Here is a 27,545-nt window from a genome sequence, read left to right as displayed (position 1 = left end):
GATATTATGGCTTAAAAAAAATGTATTTTCAAAATAATATCATTAAATAACTGTGTTTATTTTTAGTAGATGACTGTATTGGGAGTTCAGATGGAAATCTAATATCTTCAGAATTTATAACAGACGGTCAAAGTATCACGCATGATACATATGAAGAGCATGCTGTTGTCCCAGATACACCTCCAGTCCTTCCTTGGAAAACTCTATCATCTGATCTTTTCCAACAAGTCCAAACTTCTGATTTATCACAAAATTGTAAGCAAAATAAAAGTTACAGAAGGGATGTGGAACATGAAACGGCTCTTACGAGGGAGAAACCATTTTCGTGTTCAAAATGTGGGAAATGTTTTACCAGGAAATCAAGTCTTTTTACCCATCAAAAAGTTCACACACATGAAAAGCCGTTTTCTTGCCCCCAATGTGAGAAATGTTTTACTCGAAAATCAATTCTTGTTAACCATCAAAGGTATCACACTGGGAAGAAGCAATTTTCATGTCAAGAATGTGGGAAATGTTTTATTCAGAAATCACATCTTTTTAGACATCAGAAAATTCACACAGGGGAGAAGCCATTTTCATGTTCAGAGTGTGGGAAATGTTTTATTCAGAAATCAGAACTTGTTCAGCATCAAAGATCTCACACAGGGGAGAAGCCGTTTTCATGTTCAGAGTGTGGGAAATGTTTTATTCAGAGATCAACATTTTTTTTGCATCATAGATCTCACACAGGGGAGAAGCCATTTTCATGTTCAGAGTGTGAAAAATGTTTTATTCAGAAATCAGACCTTGTTAGACATCAGAGAATTCACACAGGGGAGAAGCCATTTTCATGTTCAGAGTGTGGGAATTGTTTTATTCGAAAATCAACACTTGTTGAGCATCAAAGATCTCACACAGGGAAAAAGCAATTTTCATGTTCAGAGTGTGGGAAATGTTTTATTTGGAAATCAGATCTTGTTAGGCATCAAAGATCTCACACAGGAAAGAAGCCGTTTTTATGCCCAGAATGTGGTAAATGTTTTACTAGCAAATCAAGTCTTGTTTACCATCAAAAAAATCACAGAAAATAAACCATTTTTATGTTCTGAATGTGGAAAATGTAATTCTCAGAAATCAGATCTTGTTAAACATGTGAAGAAGCCGCACAGGGAAGGAACCTTTTTCATGTTGTGAATAATTGAAATGTGTAACTGGTAAATCAAATCTTGCCGACCATCAGAAAACCAACAGAGCGGAGCAGCCATTCTTGCTTTCAGAATTTGCCAAATGTTTTTAAGATTAGTCAGGTCCTGTTGTCAGATGAGTCACATGGGAGAAGCCATCATGATGTACCATAATTCAAAGAGTTTATAAAAAATTCTGTTACAATTGCTCAAGTAAGAATTTGTGAGGGAAAGAACCATTTTCTTTCTCTTTAAACTTATTTTAATTTTCGGAACCATAAGACACACGTAGATTTTGAAGGAATAATGTAGGGAAAAATAACACAAAAAATGTGATCATTCTGCACTGTTATGGGGGGGGGATCTTCTGCTGACATTGTTATGGAGATAAAATGACCCAATTCTGTACTGATGTCCCCCATCCTGGGCCCCTTCCAGATATATGTGTCTCCCATCTTCGTGTATATGTCTTTCATCCTGGTACATTTGTTGACCATCTTTATCCCATCCTGGTATATTTGATCCCCATCCTGATATATATGGCCCTTGTCCTAGAATATATGTCCCGATCCTTGTATATATGGCCGTCATCTTGGGCCCATTCTGGTATATATTTCCCCATCACACTGAACACATAAGAAAATAAATGATTATACTCACCATCCCTCCACTCTCCTGGTGCACGGTGTTCTCTTCTGATGCTGGCAAATAATCTCAGCATGTACACTTACACACGGACATCACTGCTCCCCACACCTGGGATTATGGGCTTGGGGAGCAGTGAATATTCATTCTCTAATAGTAGATATACATGATCGCCCAGTCACAGCAGTAAGCCAGCGGCTGGGTGATCATGTGTACCCGATATTAAAGAGAATGAATATTCACTGCTCCCCATGCTAATAATTCCGCCCACCTCTTGGTTGGCGCTGGCTTAACTGCCTAGAGGTGGGCGGGATTATGGCACGGGGAGAAGTGAATATTCATTTTCTATTTTAGCTGTCACACTGTTAGCCTTTTTGAGAGCCTTTAGGAACATTCGTGAAATGTTTTTATACTGGATTATATTTAGATAATTCACTAATCTCAGATTTCCCACTGCTTTATTTACTAAAAAGCCCCAGATTGGAGACAGGAACTCTTAAGTATATCACATTGTATATAATTGCATTTCAAAACTTGTTGTTTTGTTAATAAATGCTTGTAAATATACAGTATATTTTTGATGCCTGTCTTTCTCTATTGTCTAGATGTGATGATTTTGACTATGAACTGTTGTGAATGTCAGTTATGCTTTTGCTGCTGTGAGGCTCCCTCTTGTGGAAAGGAATGGTTTGGTCAGAGACCAGGTGTGTTGAGCAATGGGCGTTTCCATTGCTAACTCTCTGCCTATTTAAACCCTGGTCTGATAGCAGGCTATGCCGGATGTCAGTTGTTCTTTGTACACCAGCCTGCTTCATCCTGCTCCAGACCACATCTACCCCAGATAAGTGCTTGACTCTTTATTTGTTTAGTTCTTTTTGCTCTTATCTGAGTTTGTCATTTGCTGTGGTTGTTTTCAGTTTATTTGCATGCAGGGATCTTCCCTCTCAGTTGCTTAGCTGGGAAGCTCCCTGCAGCTATGTTTGGAGTATTGCTCTTATTAGTCCATGTGTTTGTTGCTTCTTGAATTTGTAATGGTTCCTGCTTTCTGTTCATTGGTATGACAAGAGCGCCTGGTATAGGACAGAGTTCAGATCCAGCGATCTGAGGGCTTTTTTGTACTATCAGGTTTTTGGATTTTTGCAGGGTTTTTCTCTGGCCACCATCAGTCCCTTTCCTATCCTGTCCTATTTAGTCAGTAGGGCCTCGCCTTGCTAATCCTATCATCTATCTGTGTATTGTGTTTTCCTATATCACCGCAGTCTTTGAATGTGGGGGCTTGCTATTCTTTATCTATTTTCTGAGGCAGAGAGTAATTCATCTTTCCTTCCTTTAGGATAGCTAGTTCTCCGGCTGGGTTCGCGGTGCACAGGATGTTAGTTCACCCCTCGGCTACTTCTAGTGTTGATGGTTAATAAGGGGATGGCGGCCAGATTAGTTGCCAATGCTCTTGTCACCTTTTACCAATGATTTATGGTGGTCTTCCATGGTTCCGGATCATATCAATTAACCTCTGGAGTTGAGGCAGAGCTGTAGGCATTTTGCACAAAAATAGTGAGGGGAGAATTTGATCACACTACAGTCTAGAAATGAGGACGTTGTTAAGACTAGTGATTGGCGAGTGTATTCGTTACTATTCGCTATTAGCAGAATAGTATGGTACTCGAGATATTCGTTAGACTGCAAGTAATACTGTATTCGCCTCGCTATATTTGGATGTCCCGCCCAGCCTTTTTGGCACCTGATTTGCAGCCACAAAACATGTTGGGCTTCTTAACCAATCACAGTAATGCCGCAGCCGTCTTGTTTGTGGCGTTACTGTGATTGGCTGGCCGCTGCCATTTTGTACACAGTACATTGCCAGTGTCTCTCTCCAAGCGCTTCATACTCACCGATCACAGGTGCGGCTGCCAATTTTGATACCCAGCCAAGATAAAGCCTCAGCTGAGGGTTGGTATTCTCAGGTTGGGAGCTCCCCAGCCTAAAAATATTAGCCAGCAGATGCCCAGAATTGCCGCATTCATTAGATGTTATAATCCCGGAGCTTTACCTCGCTCTTCCCAATTACCCTGATTCAGTGTCAATCGGGGTAATAAGGAGTTAATTGCAGCCCATAGCCGCCACTAAGTTCTATATTAATCATGGCAGGTGTCTCTGAGACACCCCCCATCATTAATCTGTAAGTGAAAGAAAATAAACACAAACACCACAAAATCCTTTATTTGGAATAAAATATAAAAAAAGCCCCCTCTTTCACCACTTTATTCACCCCAATAACACAGAAGTCCGAGGTAATCCACACAAGGTCCCACGACGGTCCTGACTCTGCTACATCTGAGCCTGGAGAGACCGCAAACATGTCCGATCTCTCCAGGATCTGGAAAACACTGACAAGAAGAACCCGGCTGGGAACAGTGACGTCACACAGTTCATCAGCGGTCATACCCGGGTTCCCACGTTATGACCTCTGGTGACTTGAAGCACTTTGGCCTAAAGTTCAGGACCGTGTCCCACATCTTGCCAGTACTTTAACAGTGACAGTGCCGTCATGGAGATGCGGGCTGCCTTGCACTCCCCGAATGGCATTGTCAGTGTTAAAATGCGGGGCCGTGTCCCACTCACCACCAGCACTTTAACAGCGACTGGTAGGGTCTCTGCTACTTGTCCCTGGTTTTCCAGGATATCTGCTACATGTCCGTCCACGGCTTTCAGTCTCCTGTCTGCCTACAGCTTCCATTACCCCACTTTGTGAGCCCTTGAAAGAATACCAAGACCATGGTTCCCAATGGCGCAGTTACAAACGTTTTTGGGAGAGTCCCTGCTCAGCTCCACTCCGTACACCTCATACATACACGGCTCCCTTCCATACACCTCGTACATGTACCGCCCTGGTGTTGGTCGGGCTGCTCGGATCCGGAATCCTGGTGGCTTGAGGGGGCCCGGACCCGACTTGGCGGACACTTGGCTCCGTAAAAGTGGGGTATTTACATGGAAAAAGTTTGTGACGCCACCTGTGGGTTGCGGTAATGGGAGTACCGCCATTTGTGTAAGGAGTACTGGGGCAGATGGATTTAAGCAGCCTGATGTTAGTCCCTCCACAGGTAGGGATGGCCCCGGGCTCGTAAGCACTGAGCAGCCATATATCTAGTTTGCGGCTCTGCAGGTGGAGGTAGAGTCCTGCATACACTGAGGAGCTGATCATGTGACCCTGACTCCTCCCCTCCATGTGACATCATCACAGGTCCTGTAAGCACAGAGCAGTCATATAGCTAGTGTGCGGCTCTGCAGGTGGAGGTAGGTGCAGGGTCTCTATTATTTTCTCTCCTTCATTTTCATGTTACTGTCGTCGTCTTTATTGTTTCTTTGCTTTATGATGAGGCTGAAGTCGGTTTCTTATTCGGGGTTTTTTTTTTTGTTTTACAGGTTTATTAACAAAAATGAAAAATGACAACAATATAATCCCCTGCAGTGCGGAGCTCGGATGTGAATACACTGAAGAGCAGCAACAAAAATGATAAAACTGGCACAAAAATGGGCATCAAAGGGCGATATGGAAAGGGTTAAATGGCCTTAGGCCACTGATCTGTGTAGTGATGGGTAGTTTGTGAATGAGTAATTCAAAATGAACTAATCTTCAGAGTGAACTAGTTCATGTAGTCACCATCCTGACAGAGATTACTTCATTATGAACTAAACAGCGAGTGACAGAGAGTGACCCTCTACAGCTCCAGGAGGCTCCTGCCCTCACACTGGCTCTTTATAGCTCCTGATGCTGGAAAAGAAGGTAGTAACACTATACCACACATCAAATACAAATAGAATAGTAATAATAAATAAAAACTGAAATTGCACAGTAGACAGACATAGCTCATATGTGTGTATGAGGGAGAGAGCGTGGTTCATGCCCCTCACCTGTCTGTGTGATAGGATCAGCCTCCTGTAGAGGATCAGCCTCCTGTAGAGGATCAGCCTCCTGGAGCCTAGAAGATCAGTCTTGCTAAAATCTTTACCACTGGCTCCTGTTCTGTTCTCAAAATGGTGGATGCTGAACTGCTCCTCAGCTCCCTCATACTCATTCATTATGAGTCAGTACTCTACACTACCACAGGGGGCGCTGCTGGGCTCCCTCATACTCATTCATTATGAGTCAGTACTCTACACTACCACAGGTGGCGCTGCTGGGCTCCATCATACACATTCATTACGAGTCAGTACTCTACACTACCACAGGTGGCGCTGCTGGGCTCCCTCATACACATTCATTATGAGTCAGTAGTCTACACTACCACAGGGGGCGCTGCTGGGCTCCCTCATACACATTCATTATGAGTCAGTACTCTACACTACCACAGGGGGCGCTGCTGGGCTCCCTCATACACATTCATTATGAGTCAGTACTCTACACTACCACAGGGGGCGCTGCTGGGCTCCATCATACACATTCATTATGAGTCAGTACTCTACACTACCACAGGGGGCGCTGCTGGGCTCCCTCATACACATTCATTATGAGTCAGTACTCTACACTACCACAGGGGGCGCTGCTGGGCTCCCTCATACACATTCATTATGAGTCAGTACTCTACACTACCACAGGGAGCGCTGCTGGGCTCCCTCATACACATTCATTATGAGTCAGTACTCTACACTACCACAGGGGGCGCTGCTGGGCTCCATCATACACATTCATTATGAGTCAGTACTCTACACTACCACAGGTGGCGCTGCTGGGCTCCATCATACACATTCATTATGAGTCAGTACTCTACACTACCACAGGTGGTGCTGCTGGGCTCCCTCATACACATTCATTATGAGTCAGTACTCTACACTACCACAGGGGGCGCTGCTGGGCTCCCTCATACACATTCATTATGAGTCAGTACTCTACACTACCACAGGGGGCACTGCTGGACTCCCTCATACACATTCATTATGAGTCAGTACTCTACACTACCACAGGGGGCGCTGCTGGGCTCCCTCATACACATTCATTATGAGTCAGTACTCTACACTACCATAGGGGGTGCTGCTGGGTTCCCTCATACACATTCATTATGAGTCAGTACTCTACACTACCACAGGTGGCGCTGCTGGGCTCCCTCATACACATTCATTATGGGTCAGTACTCTACACTACCACAGGGGGCGCTGCTGGGCTCCCTCATACACATTCATTATGAGTCAGTACTCTACACTACCACAGGGGGCGCTGCTGGGCTCCCTCATACACATTCATTATGAGTCAGTACTCTACACTACCACAGGGGGCGCTGCTGGGCTCCCTCATACACATTCATTATGAGTCAGTACTCTACACTACCACAGGGGGCGCTGCTGGGCTCCCTCATACACATTCATTATGAGTCAGTACTCTACACTACCACAGGGGGCGCTGCTGGGCTCAGTGAGATGCATCAGACTGAACTAGGCCGTCCTGATTCATTCTCAATAGAACATTTAGTTCAGCAGCTCATATAGTTCATTTAGTTCACAGGTCACATGATGCATTTCCTGTCAGCTCCTCACAGGATAGAGTGGAGAGAAATACTGAAATAAGGCTACTTTCACACTTGCGTTGGACGGCTTCCGTAGCACTGCGTTGTGTGACGGATGCAACGGATGCGTTGCATATAGTGGCACAACGGATGCTATGGATCATAGAAAACAACGGAAAGCTTTTTTTCTTTATTTTTTTCTTTTTTTTTTCTTTACAGTTTTACCGGCAGAAGACTATTGTGAACGATCAGCTGATCGCTCCAATACCCAGCGGCCAGTCGCTCAGCTGATCGCTCTCAATAGCCGGCGGCCGGTCGCTCAGTTGAGCGCTCTTACATGCCGGCGGATGGGCGCTTAGCTGAGTGCTTTCACATGCCGGCAGACGGGCGCTCAGCTGAGCGCTTTCACATGCTGGCGGGCGGGCGCTCAGCTGAGTGCTTTCACATGCCGGCGGGCGGGCGCTCAGCTGAGCGCTTTCACATGCCGGCGGGCGGGCGCTCAGCTGAGTGCTTTCACATGCCGGCGGGCGGGCGCTCAGCTGAGTGCTTTCACATGCCGGCAGACGGGCGCTCAGCTGAGTGCTTTCACATGCCGGCAGACGGGCGCTCAGCTGAGCGCTTTCACATGCCGGCGGGCGGGCGCTCAGCTGAACGTTCGGCCACCGACAGACAAAATAAAGTTTGTGATTTATAAAAAAAAACAAAAAAAAAGAGCATGCGCAGTGAAATCCTACGGATTGCGCTGCTCAAAATAACGTTACATGCTGCGTTTCGTCCGCCCGACGCAGTGTCAAAATAACTTTGTCTTTCCTCCTCCTCACTCATCTCCTCCAACAAGCCTTTCCATCAAACTTGATGGTTGCTCACTCACCCCAGTCTCACAAGCTCGTTGCCTTGGAGTGACCCTCGACTCTGCTCTATCCTTCAAGCCACACATCCAAGCCCTCTTCACCTCATGCCGATTACAACTCAAAAATATCTCCCGGATCCGTGCTTTTCTTAACCAAGAATCTGCAAAAACATTAGTGCATGCCCTCATCATCTCCCGCCTCGACTACTGCAACCTCCTGCTCTCTGGCCTCCCTTCCAACACTCTTGCACCCCTCCAATCTATCCTAAACTCTGCAGCCCGCTTAATCCACCTCTCCCCTCGCTACTCCCCAGCCTCGCCACTCTGCCAATCCCTTCACTGGCTTCCCATCGCCCAACGACTCCAGTTCAAAACATTAACCATGACATACAAAGCCATGCACAACCTGTCTCCTCCCTACATCTGTGACCTAGTCTCCCGGTACCTACCTGCACGCAACCTCAGATCCTCACAAGATCTCCTTCTCTGCTCCTCTCTTATCTCCTCTTCCCACAATCGTGTACAAGATTTCTCCCGTGCATCCCCCATACTCTGGAACGCTCTACCTCAGCACATCAGACTCTCCCCTACCGTGGAAAGCTTCAAGAGGAACCTCAAGACCCACCTCTTCCAACAAGCCTACAACCTACAATAGCCCTCAGCCCAGTAGACCACTGCGCAACCAGCTCTGTCCTCGCCTATTGTACCATCACCCATTCCCTGTAGACTGTGAGCCCTCGCGGGCAGGGTCCTCTCTCCTCCTATACCAGTCTGTCTTGTACTGTTAATGATTGTTGTACGTATACCCTCTTTCACTTGTAAAGCGCCATGGAATAAATGGCGCTATAATAATAAATAATAATAATAATAATAATAACTATGCTGCGTCGCCCAGCGGATGCAACGCAGACACTTGCGTTACAGTGCGTTGTCCATAAAAGTCTATGGAGAGTAGCGCAGTGCGTTAACGGACTGCGGTATTCTCCATAGTGACGGACTCCGCTGAACGCAAGTGTGAAAGTACACTAAATGAACTAATCTTTTCAGTGAACTAGATTTCCCATCACTAGAGCCCTACATACACTGAGGAGCTGACCATGTGACCCCTGACTCCTCCCCTCCATGTGACATCATCACAGGTCCTGTAAGCACAGAGCAGCCATATATCTAGTGTGGGGTTCTGCAGGTGGAGGTAGGTGCAGGGTCTCTAGTATTTTCCTCTCCTTCATTACGATGCTGAAGTTCGTTTCTTATTCGTCAGTTTCTTATTCGTCAGTTTCTTATTCGGCAATTTAGTTTTTTCAGTTTTTTATGCATTTATCAACAAAAATAACACATCACAATAATACAATACAATGCACTGATGCCCTAATATACATACACTCAAAATCAGCTGCGAAAATTATAAAACTGGCAAAAAAATAGGCATCAAAGTGGGCACCAAAGTATGTTAGTGAAAGGGTTAAATTGCTTTGGGCCACTGATCTAACACCACAATTACCTATCTAGTGATGCCTCTAATCAAACTCAAGTGACTCCAGCCTGGCCCAAACAGGTTCTGGGCATCAGAACTGGCATTAAAGTGGGCACACAGCCAATTTTCACAGATTTGAATAAGCAACTGGTGTTTTTGAGGGGTTAAATGGCTTTGGGCCACTGATCTCACACCACATTTACATACCTAGTGATGCCACACATCAAATTCAGATCACTCCAGCCTGGCCCAAACAGGTTCTGGGCATCAGAACTGGCATCAAACTGGGCAAAACCTCAGTTTTCACAGATTTAAATAAGTAACTGGTGTTTTTGAGGGGTTAAATGGCTTTGGGCCACTGATCTCACACCACATTTACATACCTAGTGGTGCCACACATCAAATTCAGATCACTCCAGCCTGGCCCAAACAGGTTCTGGGCATCAGAACTGGCATCAAACTGGGCAAAACCTCAGTTTTCACAGATTTAAATAAGTAACTGGTGTTTTTGAGGGGTTAAATGGCTTTGGGCCACTGATCTCACACCACATTTACATACCTAGTGGTGCTACACATCAAATTTAGTTCACTCCAGCCTGGCACAAACAGGTTCTGGGCATCAGAACTGGCATCAAAGTGGGCAAATGGCCAGTTTTCACAGATTTGAATAAGTAACTGGTGTTTTTGAGGGGTTAAATGGCTTTGGGCCACTGATCTCACACAACATTTACATACCTAGTGATGCCACACATCAAATTCAGATCACTCCAGCCTGGCCCAAACAGTGATCGGGGAGCGGTATGATCCGGGGGAAGAAAAAAACCGAGCGCCAATGTAAGTATGACTGAGAACATCATGAAAAAGGTAAGTATACTGAATTTAATTTAAAAAAAAATAAAAATAAGATCACTAGTGTAAAAACGCACACGCACGAAACGTGCTGAACACGGACATACTCCGTGTGCGGTACGTGCAGGCACGGACACATAGACTAAAGCGGGTCCGTGCCTGCGTGCTGCCGGCCAAAAACGGACATGTCCGTGTAGAGAAGCGCACACACGTACTTACCTCACGGACACACGTTCCGTGCGATTTTACGTGTGTGTGCCATCTACCATTGATTAACATGGGTCTCCGTGTGTACGTGTCTCCGGTACGTGCAAATACGTACTGCACACGTACAAATTACACGGATGTGTGTTGCGGGTCTAAGATATTAGACTGCAACAGTTATACAGTATTATTAATATACAGTTATGCAGTAGTTTCTATTAGCTTGTTTTTTTCTGTAATTTTCCCAGACACCTGGAATTATAGTTTTAGTGAGAAAATACCTGTGTATAGTATCACTCAGTCCCACATAGTTTTCTTATCAATGTTTACTGAGAATGTGCGTGTTTATAGTATGGTAAAACATCTAAAACCAGGAGCCTTTGGCATGTCTCATCCGGTGACGTATTTGTCCGGTGTAAGGTGACTTCTGAAGAGTTGGCCACTCAGAAGAGGGATACTATATTGGACAAATGGAAGCTATTAGAGGTTGTGTAACATTTAGTTACGCAAGCAATTTGTTCTCAAGTGAGATATAGACTGGTGACGATTACAGCAAAGTCGGAAGCCTGTTTACCTGTGGAGGGGACGCCCATTACACCACAGTGTGGATCCCAGGAGTTTCCCTGTCTTCGCTGCTTTGCTTCTCACAGCTGATGTTTCCGGGCAGATGATGCGTGTAGTTTGTTCTGATGTAGTGTGCAATGTAAGTACTTTACCTTTGTGATTTATATTATGCAAGAGTGTATGCAATATCACACTATTTCCTTTTTTCTGTAATCATTTAATCATTACAAAATGAATCGCCTTCTTTACAGCTGTATCCGATCCCTTTAAATACGTGGTAAAACAGCAACCCAGTTCTTAACTGTGGAGTACGAAGGGCATTGACCCCCAATGTCTGCGACATATCACCATGAATATCCTTCGCTGACTTTCCTCACAGAAACAAGAATTTTATCCCTGCTCTGCTCTCAGCTGGTGTGAATATCGTATTAGACTCCGCCATTGTTTTCCCACCTGCGTAGAACACTGTTGCCATAAGCAACAAACACAAAATTTTGAAATCATATATTAGACACATAAGGATTTCATTTGATGTAACATTCGTTACCATAGAAACAAAAAAAGATCAAAAAGCCAAAACCTTATCAGCAGCCCCTCATAGTTTTTTTTTTTTACAGGTTTTTATCAACAAAGTGACGTGAACTTTAAAAACAACAGTTACTTGTGTAAATCTGGGTGAATTGCCTATTTGCCCTCTTTGGTGTCAGTTCTGATGCCCAGAACCCATTTGGGCCCGGCTGGAGTGACCAGACTTTGATATGAGACATCGCTATATAATGTTGGGGTGAAATCAGTCCCCCAAAGTCATGTAAGGCTCTATGCGCACTCTGCAGGTTTTTCTGCACACAAACTGCAACCAAAACTGCCCCTTGTCCCAGAGAGAATGGAAATGTAATAAAACGCTTGTAATGATGCTGCGATTCTGCAGCGTTTTTGCTGCATTTTGTTAATGTTTTTGAAAGGAGTAATTAAATATAATAGGACTAGGATAATTGAGAGAAAGAACAGATCGAAAAATTAGAATATATAATATATATAATAGATTGAAAGAAATAACAGAATAACTCGATTGAGGGATAGCTCACTTAAACAGCTGTTTTTGTTAATTTTTGGGGGTAAAAAAAATGAAATGGGGTCCCCCCATTTTTCATATCCAGCACAGGAACAGCAGCAGCTATGGGCTGCACCCTTAGCTGTCTGATGTACCTTGGCTGGTTATGAAAAATAAAGAGGATCCCACACTTTTTTTTAAATTATTTGATTTATTAAAAAAAAAAAAAAAAAAAAGACGTGGAGCCACCCCCCCCCTCCAGTTTTCTGAAACCAGCCAAGGTACAGAAGACAACTGAGGGCTGATATTATTAGGGTGGGAAGGACCATCGTTATTTGTCCCTTTCCATCCTAACAATAACAGACCACAGCCGCCCCAGAAGTGGCACATCCATAAGATGCTCCAATTCTGGCACTGGACCAGGCTCTTCCGTTGCCCTGGTGCAGTGGCAATCAGGGTAATAAGGAGTTAATAGCAGCCCACAGGTGCCACAGCCCTAGATTAGAGATAGCAGGCATTTGAGACACACTCATCAGTAATCTGTAAGTGAAAGTAAATAAACACAAACACCCAAAAAATCTTTTATTTGAAATAAAAGAAAAAAAAAAACCCTATTTAAAAAAAAAAATCCAAATAAGAAACCATCCTAAGCCAAAAATATGAAACTGGACCAATAAAAAAACAACTTCAGTATCAAGTTTTTTATTGCTGATGTCGAGTGATTTTGGTGTGAAAATAAGGAGAATGTCTGTTATTACCACATATACCCTGCCCCCTGCAGTGACTGACAGCCACTCAGCATTAGAATCTGCTGTCAGTCAGTGCTGAGAGCGCGTATAAAACCACTGATCACTGTATACTAAGCAATGACTAAAACCTCATCCCTATGACTGAAAGCCGGACACTGTCATATTATATGCTTATGATCACATGTAAATATTTCTTAGCTATTTATTTAGTAACACACTACTTTGTATATATGGCTGTTTTTTACCTGGTCGGGGCTAATAAAGGAGATTTGAATTGACAGTGGTATTTTCCTATATTTCACACATTGGAGGGTGGGGGGGTTAGTTTCGTATTTAAGTACTTTTATTTTCCTCTTCCTTCTCTTGTAACTGGGGCTGATATAACGACTCAGCAGTGACCAGATGACCTCTGTGTGTGGGGGAGAAATCATCAACAGCTCTTACTACACTGTTTCCTTGAAACCCTGAAAATAAGCCCTAGTAGGATTTTTAGGGCTTTTTTGACTAGACTAAAAATATAGCCCTACTCCAAAAATAAGCCCTAGTTGCGGTTCAATAGGGAAGTGTCCAAGCAGCTAAAAAGAATACAGCAGGACTCGTCATCAAAGAAAGCAGACACCCCCAAAAGATAGCGGACACCCTCAAAAGAAAGCAGATGTCCCCCCCCCAAAAAAATCGCAGTTACCAGACCCCAAACAATTACAATTGGTAAATACTGATCTTGGATGGGCTCTCACACAGAGATCAGTGTCTCTGTCAGGTCCCTCACTGTTCCCTCTGCATTGCACCGCAGAGCTGTGTATACAGTGACAGAAGGCAGAGGCAGTAATAAACCGTCTCTGCCTTATGTAGAGATGGACGGATTTCCTCTCCGTTGCTACATGTTTGTGTGTAGATGCACTGCTATGTAATCACATTGTAGAATATCACTGCAGAGTAGGAGTCAGATGGCCCGGACGTGTAAAGTCTACGAGCTTCGAAACCAATTTAGAAAATCTAAACTTTTTTATTTTACATAATTTTTCTAGTTTAGGAATGAAATATAATGTGGGCATATTTTGTAATTTGGATAATTTTCACTCTTTTGCTGCCTTCATACAAGAAATGGGTGGTAAATGTGTGTGTCTGCGAGTGCACAGATCCACACCATGTGTGGCCCCTCTTCTTCCGTTAGAAACAAAAAAAATTGAGTTCTTATTCCATTGCCTTGGTCTTAACCGAAAAACTGGGAAATTTTTTGTTTTCGCACTTTTGTATTTTCCTACTCATATTCCAGGAGCAATTACTTTTTTATTTTTCTGTTCATATTGCTGTATTTTGTTTTTTATCATAAAGATAATGTGCTACTTTTACAGTTGTACTATTTACATTTCATGATAAACATTTTTTCCTACCCAAATTATACCTTCCCTCCATTATCATCTCCATTAATTTTACCTATCGGCTCATCTCCTTCCCATTCAGGTCCCTACAATATCGGATCCTCTCAGTGGAGATCTTCTATATAAGAGCATTCTCCTGATTGCCCCACGAAGGATGGATATGGACCGGGACAAGATGGCGGAGAGCATATTACACCTCACCCTAGAGATCCTCTTCCGGCTTACTGGAGAGGTGAGAGATTCTGATGACGTCACATTACATCATTCTTATCTAGGATGTGTTTCCTCTAGCTTTATCCTGTAAGAGATATCTACTCATGTACTTTCTGCACTAACTTGTATTTACATTATAAGGCATTTTGCTGTGGCATTTTTTCAGCTGTATTTTCTTTCCTTCTGCTTCTTCCGCTGTTTGTGTGCCGCCCCTGCAGGGGTCGAACCGCTCGGATCCGGGGTTGCTGCTGTGGCTCGAGGGTCTCCGGACCCGGGGGCTTGCGGCCACTGCAATGTAAAGGGGGGGGGACTATTTACAGGGGGTAAGAGTTCTTGACGCCACCCGTTGTTCACGGTAAGGGAGTACCGCCGCTGCTGATGGGAGTGCCCGGGGTAGATGGAGTGGGGTAGCCTGATGACGTTCCCTCCACAGGTAGGGGAGGCCCCGGGACTCTGGATAATGATGGAGTGGGGTGCGCAGGGCCAGTCGGAAGCAGGGGACGACCATGTACTCAGGCAGCATCTTTGATGGTGCGACCGCAAAGCAGACTCTGACAACAAGGTAAACCAAGTCTCTGGGTGCCGCTGCCCTCTTGGGGGAGCCCGTCCGGTTGTCCTTTCCCTGTAGTACTGCCGGGTGATCCAGAGCCTGCCTCCTTGCACAAATTTAAAGTGTTCTGGTGGCCCGTATGCATAAAACTGTCCGGGCCCTGCTCCCTCCTTTTTGGGTAGTGGAGCTGTGCTTTCAAGGGCTCACGCGTGGGATTTCTGTGGGATGCTTGGGTTGGAAAGCCCTATCCCCCTCGTTGCGCTAGTGCCCCTGATCTCTAAGCTTCATGGGAACAGTTCATAAAATCACTATCCTCCACAGGTTACTTGCCGGGTTGCCTGAAGATACTCCCCGACCTAGGGTCCTGTACCCCGCTGTGCTTTCGGACCCAGACTGGTTATTAGACTCTGATGCTTCCTGTCCTCCGAGACCAGGTCTAGACACCCAGTCTCAATACCCTGCGACTGGGTCTCCGACTCCTCCGGTCCCAGACCACCGTCTGCGACCCAACCTGCCACAAACAGGGAGCCACACACTCCCCTGTTACATCTCGTGGCTCTCCTCTTGCAAGGAATGAGGTGGTCCCCCATTCCTTGCCTGCCGCGAGCCCTCCTGCTCAGCAACGCCAAAGGTCTGGGAGACTGCAGGAGTTTCCACCTCATAGATGCAGCAGAAGGGTGACACCTAGTGGTTTACTCCTTGTAGGGAATGGAGTGGTCTCCCATCCCTTCCCTGCCACGTACCCTGCTGCTCAGCATCGCAGAGGGTCGGAGTGGTTGCACAGTGTGCAGAGAATAGATACTCAGGGAAGCAGCAAGACTTCCTTTATCTCTGCACATTGTGAAACCGAAGATCCTGCCTTTATGACTCAGAGGCAGGAAGTTGAGCATGTGCTCCACGTGACGTCTTCTGATTCGCTCACTGGTATCACACGGCCCGATAACGAGGTTGGTGATGTGCTGAATCCTGACTGGCCGGGCCAGGACGTCACATATCGTGATTGGGTCACACCCGTCTCGCGCCCGCCCTTGGCTGGAGCTATACCTCCTTAAAAACCCCTCCTGCCATCATGGCGGCGCGCGACCGTCCTTCTATGTTTGGATGTCTGGCAGCGTGCTGCCACGCCACTGTACAGACGTCATTGTTTTGTGCAGGTCTCGCCCCTGCCTTGCTGCTCCGGCAGTACTACGTTTAACAGGCTGTGTTCCTGTCCCAGGTGAGCTCCTTGAATCTCTGTTGGACTCACCTGATCTCTGAAGCACACGTGCGCGGGCACCTCTGTGCTACCCTCGTGCCATACTCCGGTGACTCCCGCTAAACACACGTGCGTAGGCACCTCTGTGCTACCCTCGTGCCATACTCCGGTGACTCCCGCTGAACACACGTGCGTAGGCACCTCTGTGCGTCCCCGTGCAACAGGTACATCGTGTTGTGAGCCCCGTGTCATACAACCCTCACGGGTTAGGGCGAACAGGTGTACGCAGGTCGTCTGTGATATTCCGGACGACCGCTAGCAGCGACCCGCTCACTCTTCACCCACCATAGCAGCGGTTCCCTACACCGCACAGTGGACCTTGACCGGCGGAAGCTGTCCATTTACCATCTTGGCACGCTTCCCCGGGTCCCCCTCGTAACATTACGGTCGCGCCAAAGGTCTGGCTATGGCAGAAGAGCAGCAGCAGTTGCTGCGCTATGTGCAGCAGTTGGAGTCACGATTGGCAGCTCTGGAGCAGTCTTCCCCCGAATTGACCGGAAAGGCGCCTTGCCTTGCGCTCCCAGAGCGCTTCAACGGGGACAGCTCCGAGTGCCGTGGTTTCATAAACCAGGTTACCACCTACTTGGAGATGTCCGCCTCTCTTTATGCTACTGAGAAGGCGAAAGTAGCATTCGTCCAGTCCCTGCTCACAGGGAAAGCGCTAAAATGGTCCACGCCGTTGTGGGAGCGCGGAGATCGGGTGGTGAATCACCTTCCAGTCTATCTTGAGGCCATGAGAAAGGTGTTCCTCGGGCCTCAAGTCACCCATGACTCCGCGCTGCGACTCCTACGCCTTCGGCAAAGGTCCACTTCAGTCGGGGACTTTGCGGTGCAGTTCAGGACACTCGCCGCAGAGCTGGACTGGCCAGATAAAGTCCTTGTCCCTGTGTTCTGGGAGGGTCTGGCAGGGTTCGTCAAAGACGCACTGGCTACGCGTGATGTGCCGACCACCTTAGAGGCCTTGATTAGGCTTGCCTCTCGCATAGACATCCGCCACACGGAGCGGAGGCTCGAGGTCTCTTCGGCACCCACGTCTACCTGGCCTACAGAGCCTCTGACTCTCCTTCCCCACCAGATCAGTCTCCCAGCCAGTTCTGTTGATGACTCTGTGGAGCCCATGGAAGTCTCCAAAGTGGTCTCCTCTACCACAGGCTCTCGGCCGCCGGTCGTTTGCTCTGCCTGTGGGCAGAGGGGACATGTAGCTACCCGATGTTCAAAACCATCGGAAAAGAGGCAGCGTATGGTTTCCATCAGAGGGGAAACCCTAGACTCTGCCTCTCCTTCTAAATTAACCCTCAGCGCCCAGTTGCAGTTCGGCACCACTGTCTTCTCTGCCCTGGCTTGCTTAGACACTGGCGCTGACGGCAATTTCATTTCAGCCTCCCTGGCAACTAGGTACTCTGTCCCCCTAGTCCTGTTGCCTAAACCAATCAGTATCCAGGTAATCAACGGGTCCCTACTTGTCAAACCCATTACCCAGGTCACCGTCCCTCTCAGGATGGATGTATCACCAGGCCACCATGAGCAGCTGTCCTTTCTGGTGCTTCCTGAGGGGACGGATGAGATCCTACTAGGACTCCCCTGGTTGAAACGGCATGCTCCGATACTCGACTGGACAACAGGGGAGATCTCGTCCTGGGCAGGGTCATGTAAGGAACACCTCGGGACCACCGGGCCACCCACTCCCCTAGACCAGGTGCCACCTGGCCAGACCCTCGTTCCCCCTAGGTTACGGAACGATGTACATTCCTGGGACCATACCTCCAAGGTCGTGGGCCTCTTTAGGGCCAAAAGGACCAGAGTTCTAGAGGCCAGGCATGATTGGCGGCCGACGGCCGACTCCTCGTCCGACAACCCTGAAGTAGCGAGGCTGGTGAAAACAAAATACGTTCAGGGCAGGAGGTACTTTCTCGTGGAGTGGGTCGGTCGTGGACCGAAGCATAGGACCTGGGAATTGGAGGATCATGTCCACGCCCCGGCTTTGGGAGCAGCCTTTGAGCGCAGGCGGCGGGGGGGCCCTAGACGGGGGGGTAATGTTACATCTCGTGGCTCTCCTCTTGCAAGGAATGAGGTGGTCCCCCATTCCTTGCCTGCCGCGAGCCCTCCTGCTCAGCAACGCCAAAGGTCTGGGAGACTGCAGGAGTTTCCTCCTCATAGATGCAGCAGAAGGGTGACACCTAGTGGTTTACTCCTTGTAGGGAATGGAGTGGTCTCCCATCCCTTCCCTGCCACGTACCCTGCTGCTCAGCATCGCAGAGGGTCGGAGTGGTTGCACAGTGTGCAGAGAATAGATACTCAGGGAAGCAGCAAGACTTCCTTTATCTCTGCACATTGTGAAACCGAAGATCCCGCCTTTATGACTCAGAGGCAGGAAGTTGAGCATGTGCTCCACGTGACGTCTTCTGATTCGCTCACTGGTATCACACGGCCCGATAACGAGGTTGGTGATGTGCTGAATCCTGACTGGCCGGGCCAGGACGTCACATATCGTGATTGGGTCACACCCGTCTCGCGCCCGCCCTTGGCTGGAGCTATACCTCCTTAAAAACCCCTCCTGCCATCATGGCGGCGCGCGACCGTCCTTCTATGTTTGGATGTCTGGCAGCGTGCTGCCACGCCACTGTACAGACGTCATTGTTTTGTGCAGGTCTCGCCCCTGCCTTGCTGCTCCGGCAGTACTACGTTTAACAGGCTGTGTTCCTGTCCCAGGTGAGCTCCTTGAATCTCTGTTGGACTCACCTGATCTCTGAAGCACACGTGCGCGGGCACCTCTGTGCTACCCTCGTGCCATACTCCGGTGACTCCCGCTGAACACACGTGCGTAGGCACCTCTGTGCTACCCTCGTGCCATACTCCGGTGACTCCCGCTGAACACACGTGCGTAGGCACCTCTGTGCGTCCCCGTGCAACAGGTACATCGTGTTGTGAGCCCCGTGTCATACAACCCTCACGGGTTAGGGCGAACAGGTGTACGCAGGTCGTCTGTGATATTCCGGACGACCGCTAGCAGCGACCCGCTCACTCTTCACCCACCATAGCAGCGGTTCCCTACACCGCACAGTGGACCTTGACCGGCGGAAGCTGTCCATTTACCATCTTGGCACGCTTCCCCGGGTCCCCCTCGTAACACTCCCCAGCCCCTCACTTCTCGAGGGCTACCACTCAACTCTCTCTACTTCCTCTCCCTTTGCTCCCCAAAGGCCAACTACTCTGTCACCTCCCAACAGTCTGCCTGACCCCTAGGTGGGCGGCCCTATTCCAACTCAGCAGCCCACTGATGTGCCTGACAGTGTGTGGTGTGAGGTGGGGTTGGGATTTTGGATGCTGATGGAGGCAGTACCACAGGTTGGAACCCAGAACCATGAGGGGTTGAATACTGCACCAAGAATAGGAAGTTCAGTACCCTGTGACACCCTGAATAGTCCAGGGGCATCACATTTGTTTCTAGTGCCTTCTCTATGTCATTGTGAAGGCAACTCAAAGACCTGCAGAGGGTTATGATTACTGTTTTTCCCAGTAAATAAGACCTACTCCAAAATTAAGCCCTAGTTACAGTCAGGGCCCGCATTGGGAGGAGTCAAACTGCGCAATTTCTCAGGAACCCCACTCTCTTAGGGTCCCCATCAGTTGTATTCTAAGGTTAATTGTTTAAGGACCTTTGATGATTTCAAAGTCATGTCACATGATGTAACCAAAGGTCTTTTAACTTCAGGAGTCTAAAAGAACTGAACATAAGACACGCTGGCATACAGTACTGGCATTAAGGGAAAGGGAGAGCAAACTGGGCAATTTAACAGGGCTCCCATTCTCTTAGGGGCCCCAGTGTTTATATTATAATAATAATAATTTTAACCAGCTTTGCCAAAATTGGCAAAGCTTGACCAGAACAAGGGTGTGATGCCACCACTTCTCTAATTCGTAACAAACTGCGGCGTTTCCTATGTCAGAAATCTCATTCACGTCCCTGATGTCATTTTGCAGTGTCCATTGCCGGTCTTGATGAATTGGAGCCCAAATGTTTATCTGCACAGACAGCAATACTTTGCTACCTTCTTTGGCCTAATTGTCTATGTTGTGGACCAATGTCACAGAGATGTTTACAGGTTATTCAACTGTCAAGGTGGTGTCAGGATCTGTGGAAACTACACTCTGCCTGCTAACTTCTCTGATGTCCATGAGCAGTGCAGGGAGACACAGGCATCAAAGCACAGACAGGCAGGCTAACAAAAGTTAATGTCTGCTGGGCTGCTAGTTAGTGTCTTTGATCACATGCTGCAGGAAGCCAGTGTCATTCTCTCCCCTTCTGTATATGCTGGCTGGACTATTTCATTAATGCCAGCTATAGGTTACCTATACTGGTGAGGTGTTGTGATACAGACTAACGGGTGGTTGTTGCGCATTATTGCTGTGAACTGTTGTGGTGTTAACCCTTGTTGTCCTTTTGTTTCTGCCTTCGTGCTCTTGCTTTTCTCCTTAAGGGTGTTTTACACGCTGTGACATCGCTAGTGATTTCTAGTGATGTCGAGCGCAATAGCACTCGCCCCCGTCGTATGTGCGACATTTGGTGATCACTGCCGTAGCGAACATTATTGTTACGGCAGTGTCACACGCACATACCTTGTCAGCGACGTCGCTGTGACCACCGAACAATCCCTCCCTCAAGGGGGAGGTGCGTTTGGAGTCATAGCGACGTCACTGCAGCGTCACTAAGCGGCCGGCCAATAGAATCAGAGGGTCGGAGATGAGTGGGACGTAACATCCCGCCCACCTGCTTCCTTCCGCATTGCCGGTGGACGCAGGTAAGGAGATGTTCGTTGTTCCTGCGGTGTCACACATAGGGATGTGTGATGCCGCAGGAACGACGAACAACGTCGTACCTGTGGCAGCAGCGATATTAAGGAAATGAACGACGTGTCAACGAGCAACGATTTTTCACGTTTTTGTGCTCGTTGATCGTCGGTCATTTGTGTCACACGCTGCGATGTCGCTACCGGCACCGGATGTGCGTCACTAACGACGTGACCCCGACGATATATCGGTAGCGATGTTGCAGCGTGTAAAGCACCCTTAAGTCTCTCACTGTTTATTTCTGTGAGTTTGCAGTGTGCCTGAGTTTTAGTTTTCCCGTCTGTCTTAATCTGTATTTCCATCATACTCCCTCACTTTCCTTCCCTGGGAGATCACTGACAAAGGCATCTCCACCTTCAGGGAGATCATCAGGAAGATCATCTCCACCTTCCAGAGATTAGGGATAGCCTAGGGTCTCTTAGCGTGAGGGACAGTATAGGAGCCCACTGTCCTTTGTTATTCTGCAGTCACATTGTGACAATCAGTCAGATTATTTACTGTAGCACATTCCAGAGAACTCGTGCTACTGCAGAGATATCTTGGAGACGGGATTGAGAGGTCTGAATTAACAAAAATGTAACTCTTACCCGCCCCCATCTCACATGTGATATCTTGTGATAGCTGCCGTAGCAAATATTATCGCTACGGCAGCTTCACACGCACTTACCTGCCCTGCGACATCACACGGCAGGCGGCCAATAGAAGCGGAGGGGCGGAGATGAGCGGGACGTAAACATCCCGCCTACCTTCTTCCTTCCGCATAGCCGGTGGAGGCAGGGAGGAGATGTTCCTCTCTCCTTCGGCTTCATACACAGCGATGTGTGCTGCCGCAGGAACGAGGAACAACATCGTACCTGTCGCAGCGAAATTATGGAAATGACCGACACTACACAGATCACCAATTTACGACGCTTTTGCGATCGTTTATCGGTGTATCTAGGCTTTACACGTTGCGACGTCGTTACTGGCGGCGGATGTGCGTCACTTTCGATTTGACCCTGACGACATCGCAGTAGCGATGTCGCAACGTGCAAAGTACCCCTAAGAATGAATTTTTCCCTAATTTAATTTCTGATGTTATAAAATAAATGTACTTTCAAGATAATATCATTAAAAACTAGTAACATTGTGTTTATTTTTAGCAGATGACTGTATTGGGAGTTCAGGTGGACATCTAATATCTTCAGAATGTATAACAGATGATGAATGTATCACACATGATACATATGAAGAGCATGCTGTTGTCACAGATATACTTCCAGTCCTTCCTCGGAAAGTTCTATCATCTGATCTTTTCAAGCAAGTCCAAAATTCTGATTTATCACAGAATTTTAAGCAAAATAAAAGTTACAGAAGGGATGTCGACCAAGAAACGGTTCCTACAAGAGAGAAACCATTTTCATGTTCAAAATGTGGGAAATGTTTTACCAGGAAATCACATCTTGTTAACCATCAAAGATCCCATACAGGGGAGAAGCCATTTTCATGTTCCGAATGTGGGAAATGTTTTAGTCAGAAATCAAATCTTGTTGCGCATCAAAAATATCACACTGGGAAGAAGCAGTTTTCATGTTCAGAATGTGGGAAATGTTTTATTCGGAAATCACACCTTATTAGACATCAGAAAAATCTTGTTGTACATCAAAGATCTCACACCAGGGAGAAGCCATTTTCATGTTCAGAGTGTGGGAAATGTTTTATTCAGAAATCAGATCTTGTTAGGCATCAAAGATCTCACACAGGAGAGAAGACATTTTCATGCTCAGAGTGTGGTAAATGTTTTACTAGAAAATCAGGTCTTGTTTACCATCAAAAAAATCACACAAATTAACCATTTTATGTTCTGAATTTGGAAAATGTTATTCTCAGAAATCAGATCTTGTTAAACATGTGAAGAAGCCGCACAGGGAAGGAACATTTTTCAAGTCGTGAATAATTGAAATGTTTAACTGGTAAATCAAGTCTTTCCGACCATCAGAAATCCAACAGAGCGGAGCAGCCATTCTTACTTTCAGAATTTGCCAAATGTTTTTCATCATTAATCAGGTTCTGTTGTCAGATGAGTCACATGGGAGAAGCCATCATGATGTACCATAATTCAAAGGGTTTTATCCAAAAATCGGCTACAATAGCTCAAGTAAAGGGCCATTTACATGCTGCGACATCGCTAACGATATATCGTCGGGGTCACGGTGTTTGTGACGCACATCCGGCGTCGTTAGCGACGTCGCAGCGTGTAACACGTATGAGCGACCTTAAATGATCGCAAAATAGCCAAAAATCGTTGGTATGTGAGAGATCGTTCACTTACCAAAAATTGTTGTGTATTCAGTAGCGAGGTTGTTCGTCGTTCTTGCGGCAGCACACATCGCTATGTGTGACACCGCAGGAACAAGCAACAACCTCGTACCTGCGGCCGGCCGCAATGAGGAAGGAGGAGGTGGGCGAGATCTTCGTCCCGCTCATTTCCGCCCCTCCGCTTCTATTGGACGGCTGCCGTGTGACGTCTCTGTGACGCCGCACGTACCGCCCCCTTAGAAAGGAGGCGGATCGCCAGCCATAGCGACGTCGCAGGGAAGGTTAGTCCATGTGACGGGTGTAAGCGATGTTGTGCGCCACGGGCAGCGATTTGCCCGTGACGCACAACCGACGGGGGCGGGTACGCCCTGTAGCGATATTGGTACCGATATCGCAGCATGTAAAGTACCCTTAAGAATTGGTGAGGGAAAGTACCATTTTCTTTCTTTTTAAACTTATATTTTTTGGACCATAAGACATACCTAGATTTTGAAGAAGGAAAATAGGGAAAAAGATTGAAGCAAAATATGTGGTCATGCTGCACTGATATGGGGGGATCTGCTGCTGACACTGTTATAGGGGTACTCTCCCCCAATTTCTAGCACAATGATGGCTTTCCCTTTAAATAGTGCTTATCACAAATCTGTGGCTGCCTTTTTTTATTTACTAATACAGTGGAGAGCTGCAGATTAGTGAATTTTAATCCAGTACCAAAATTTTTGGAAGTGTCCCTAATGTCCCCCAAAAGAAACTTCTAGGTTGTGAGATCCCACAACCCACAGCGATCACTGATCGTGAAAGCGTGAGCTCTTCGACCCCAGCTCTGCGGCATCCTTCTTAAGCAGTTCACTAAAACCTTAAAGTAAGGGACCTCGCTGGATTAGTTGACAGAGGAATTTCTCGTGTTTAGAGCAGCTGCAGAGATTTGTGGGATCCCGCTCTGCACACGGAGATCCCACAAACTAGAAGTTCGGGCTCAACTTTGCTAGTAAAATTTGTAAAATGTTTTGATACTGGATTGTATTTGTAAAATTGACTAATTTCAGGTTGCCCACTGCTTTAGTTACTAAAAAGATCAAACAATCACTGATCTCGGGAAGACCAGCTAGAAAACACTGCCGGCAGCCAGCAAGGGCGCTCAACACAGTGAAATCCTAGGTACATTGCCCCCTGAGAAGTATGCAAATCAAAAAGGTTCATGAAGCCTCTGTTAGGAGTCTAGGGTAAGATAGGGTAAAATAAAGTAACTAGACCGAACGGAAATATTTAAATTTTTTAATTTTTGTTCTTTATTTTTCCACCAAAAATAGTTATAGACACTCAAAAACTATTAATCAATTGTTTGATAAAGATCAATAACTAAATGATGCGCATATAAAATATTTGTGGCACAGCTACAAGTAAAATATATGTGCACACAAATAAAATCCCCGGCCGGTGGCTCATAGCTGCAATACACAGTATGACATTACATATATTTCAATAGTCGCAAGAAATAATCTTTGAATAAAAATAAATTAAAAAATCATTTGAATTTTTACAAAAAAACTATTGAAAAAAATGGCGTTTTTTAACTGTTCAAAGTCTGAAAAAATTTCCATTAATGTCAATATTAACTCTTGAAAAGTTTCCTAAGACAGGCAGTTCAGTTTATTGATAAAAGAAAAACTCAATTAAAAAGGAGTAAAAATTTGATCCTCTAATTATTCGAAAAGATCAAATCATATAAAAACCACCCAGATGTTAATTTATCCAAAAAGATCTCAAAACGTATATGTTTAAAAAAGAAAAAAATTATGGAAAAAAGAGACATTTTGACGAGACTTAGGTTCATCCAAAAGTTGCAATAAAACAAATTTCAGATTAGGGGCATCCGAAGTGCACAATAGGAGGAGTACAATAGAAACTAATCAATATGAAATTATTGACGAGAGAGTGTTCCCCACAAAGGGAAAGTGAGGTGGAAGAATTAGATTTTTCTGTACATGAAACCTCGGTGGACTTCCTACTACAGAGCCCTCAAACAAATAATAATATACCTAATATACCGCTAACTCCCATTGTAATTCAAACTAATGATTCCAATACCCAACAAATTAACAATACAGATATTAATATAGACATACGTACTCATAATTTAGGAGATGCAAATGAACCAAGTACATCACAAAACGTTAATATTAATACATGTAATAAAAACACGAGGATCCCCCCTAGGAATACAAAAACATATGGGGGGCCAACAATAATTCAAATAAATTAAAGACAAAACCCACCACTTTGGATTTTTTCATAATGGGAAGAAAAACCGCGAGAGGGGCTGTAGGGGAGGGAAACTCACCGAAAAGAAAACAGACAACCAGATAGTAAAGGACCCTCAAAATTTTTTTAATCTTAGTCAATACAATCTAACCAAAAATAAAACATCATCATTATTATAGATAGGTCTGAAATTTGCACCCACCACAAATTTCAATCGATTCCAAGCCTTTATTGGAATTAAACAATTTATGAAGAAATTAGCGTTAAAAACATTTTCATGAAAAATCTTATATTGAATCAAATCCCTAACAATTCAATTCTAATGTGAAACATACTGACTTAAAAGGTAAATCAAATTTTCATTCTCAAAACTATTATTCAGACGTGTTGTTAACTGCCCAGCAGACAAAGGGGGTGGTATTGTAATTAGGGACCTAGAGAATTCTGAAAAGGAGTCAGCTCGACTTCTGGGGGATAGGAAAACATATGAAGTCCTAAAAAAGGACCCTACACGTCAGTATAATGAAGAATTAAATGCCTTAGTTAAAAAAGGTTTTGAATTAAAAATTTAGAATAAGGAAGAAGCTACATATATTAAAAACCAGACCCCTAGGACAGCTGTATTCAACACATACCAAAAATCCACAAATCATCAGAAAATCCACCGGGACGCCCTATAATATCAGGGATCGGCTGTCTGACAGACAATTTATCCAAATATATTGATACACATCTCCAAAAATGTGTTTCATTATTGCCGGCATATCTTAAGGCTAGTACCCAGGTACTACGACTCTTGCAAAAAATTAAGTGTTAATGAGTTTTATCTACACGAGACAGAAGAGAGAAAGAGTATACCTATCAAGGGATCACTAAAAGATTGTATCATGTAAAATTGAAATCTTTATTACAAAAAGGAAAAATACATAGATCTCCTCACTGGGAGTCAAGGCACACCAAAAGACAGTTAAAAACACTTAAAGGCAGACATGTATTCCCAAGCCAAAAACCATCTATATATATAATTACCTTATTCTGTCTGTCTGTCTTGCTCCAAAATTGTGTCGTTACAGTGACATTGTGTTCTTACAGTGACAACCGTCAGCTTGGCCGCTGGGCTCGGCCTGACCCCGCCCCTCCACACGGATTGGCCGCTCGGCTCGGCCTGGCCCCGCCCCCACATGGATTAACCCGTTTGGCCAGGCCCACCCCCGCACACGATGCCCGCTAGGCCACGCCCCCACACGCGATGCCCACTAGGCCACGCCCCCACATGTGATGCCCGCTAGGCCATGCCCCCTCACACTATGCCCTCTAGGCCACGCCCCCTCACACTATGCCCGCTAGGCCACGGCCCCTCACACTATGCCCGCTAGGCCACGCCCCCTCACACTATGCCCGCTAGGCCACGCCCCCTCACACTATGCCCGCTCGGCCACGCCCCCCGCACACGTTGGGCACCTGTACACCTCCCCCACAGGACAACTCCCATTATACGCCTCTTTCCCCAGGACTACTCCTCCCATTATACTCCTCCTATTATAATCCTCCTATTATACTCCTCTCTGATGGGGAGTGCAGCATGGGGGATGGAGCACAATGGGGGTGCCCAGAATGGGGGGATGAAACACGATGGAGGGAGCGCAGCATGGGGGATGGAGCACGATGGGGGGTGGACCACAATGGGGGGTGC

At 46.2% G+C, this 27,545-nt stretch overlaps 1 protein-coding gene across 1 annotated transcript in view; it reads left to right on the top strand.

Annotated features, from left to right (window-relative positions):
- The window catches only part of LOC142259321 (uncharacterized), a 38,415-nt gene extending 13,567 nt beyond the window's left edge, over nt 1-24,848 (top strand). The window contains exons 3-4 of the mRNA XM_075331790.1: nt 67-1,060; nt 22,673-24,848. Of these exons, the coding sequence (XP_075187905.1) occupies nt 67-1,060; nt 22,673-23,123 (1,445 nt within the window). The 3' untranslated portion in view covers nt 23,124-24,848. The remainder of the gene's footprint in view (nt 1-66; nt 1,061-22,672) is intronic.
- Nucleotides 24,849-27,545: the final 2,697 nt, after the last annotated feature.

This window comes from Anomaloglossus baeobatrachus (assembly GCF_048569485.1).
Source record: "Anomaloglossus baeobatrachus isolate aAnoBae1 chromosome 5 unlocalized genomic scaffold, aAnoBae1.hap1 SUPER_5_unloc_7, whole genome shotgun sequence".
Taxonomy (NCBI): Eukaryota; Metazoa; Chordata; class Amphibia; order Anura; family Aromobatidae; genus Anomaloglossus; species Anomaloglossus baeobatrachus.
This window is presented reverse-complemented; position numbering and strand designations above follow the sequence as displayed.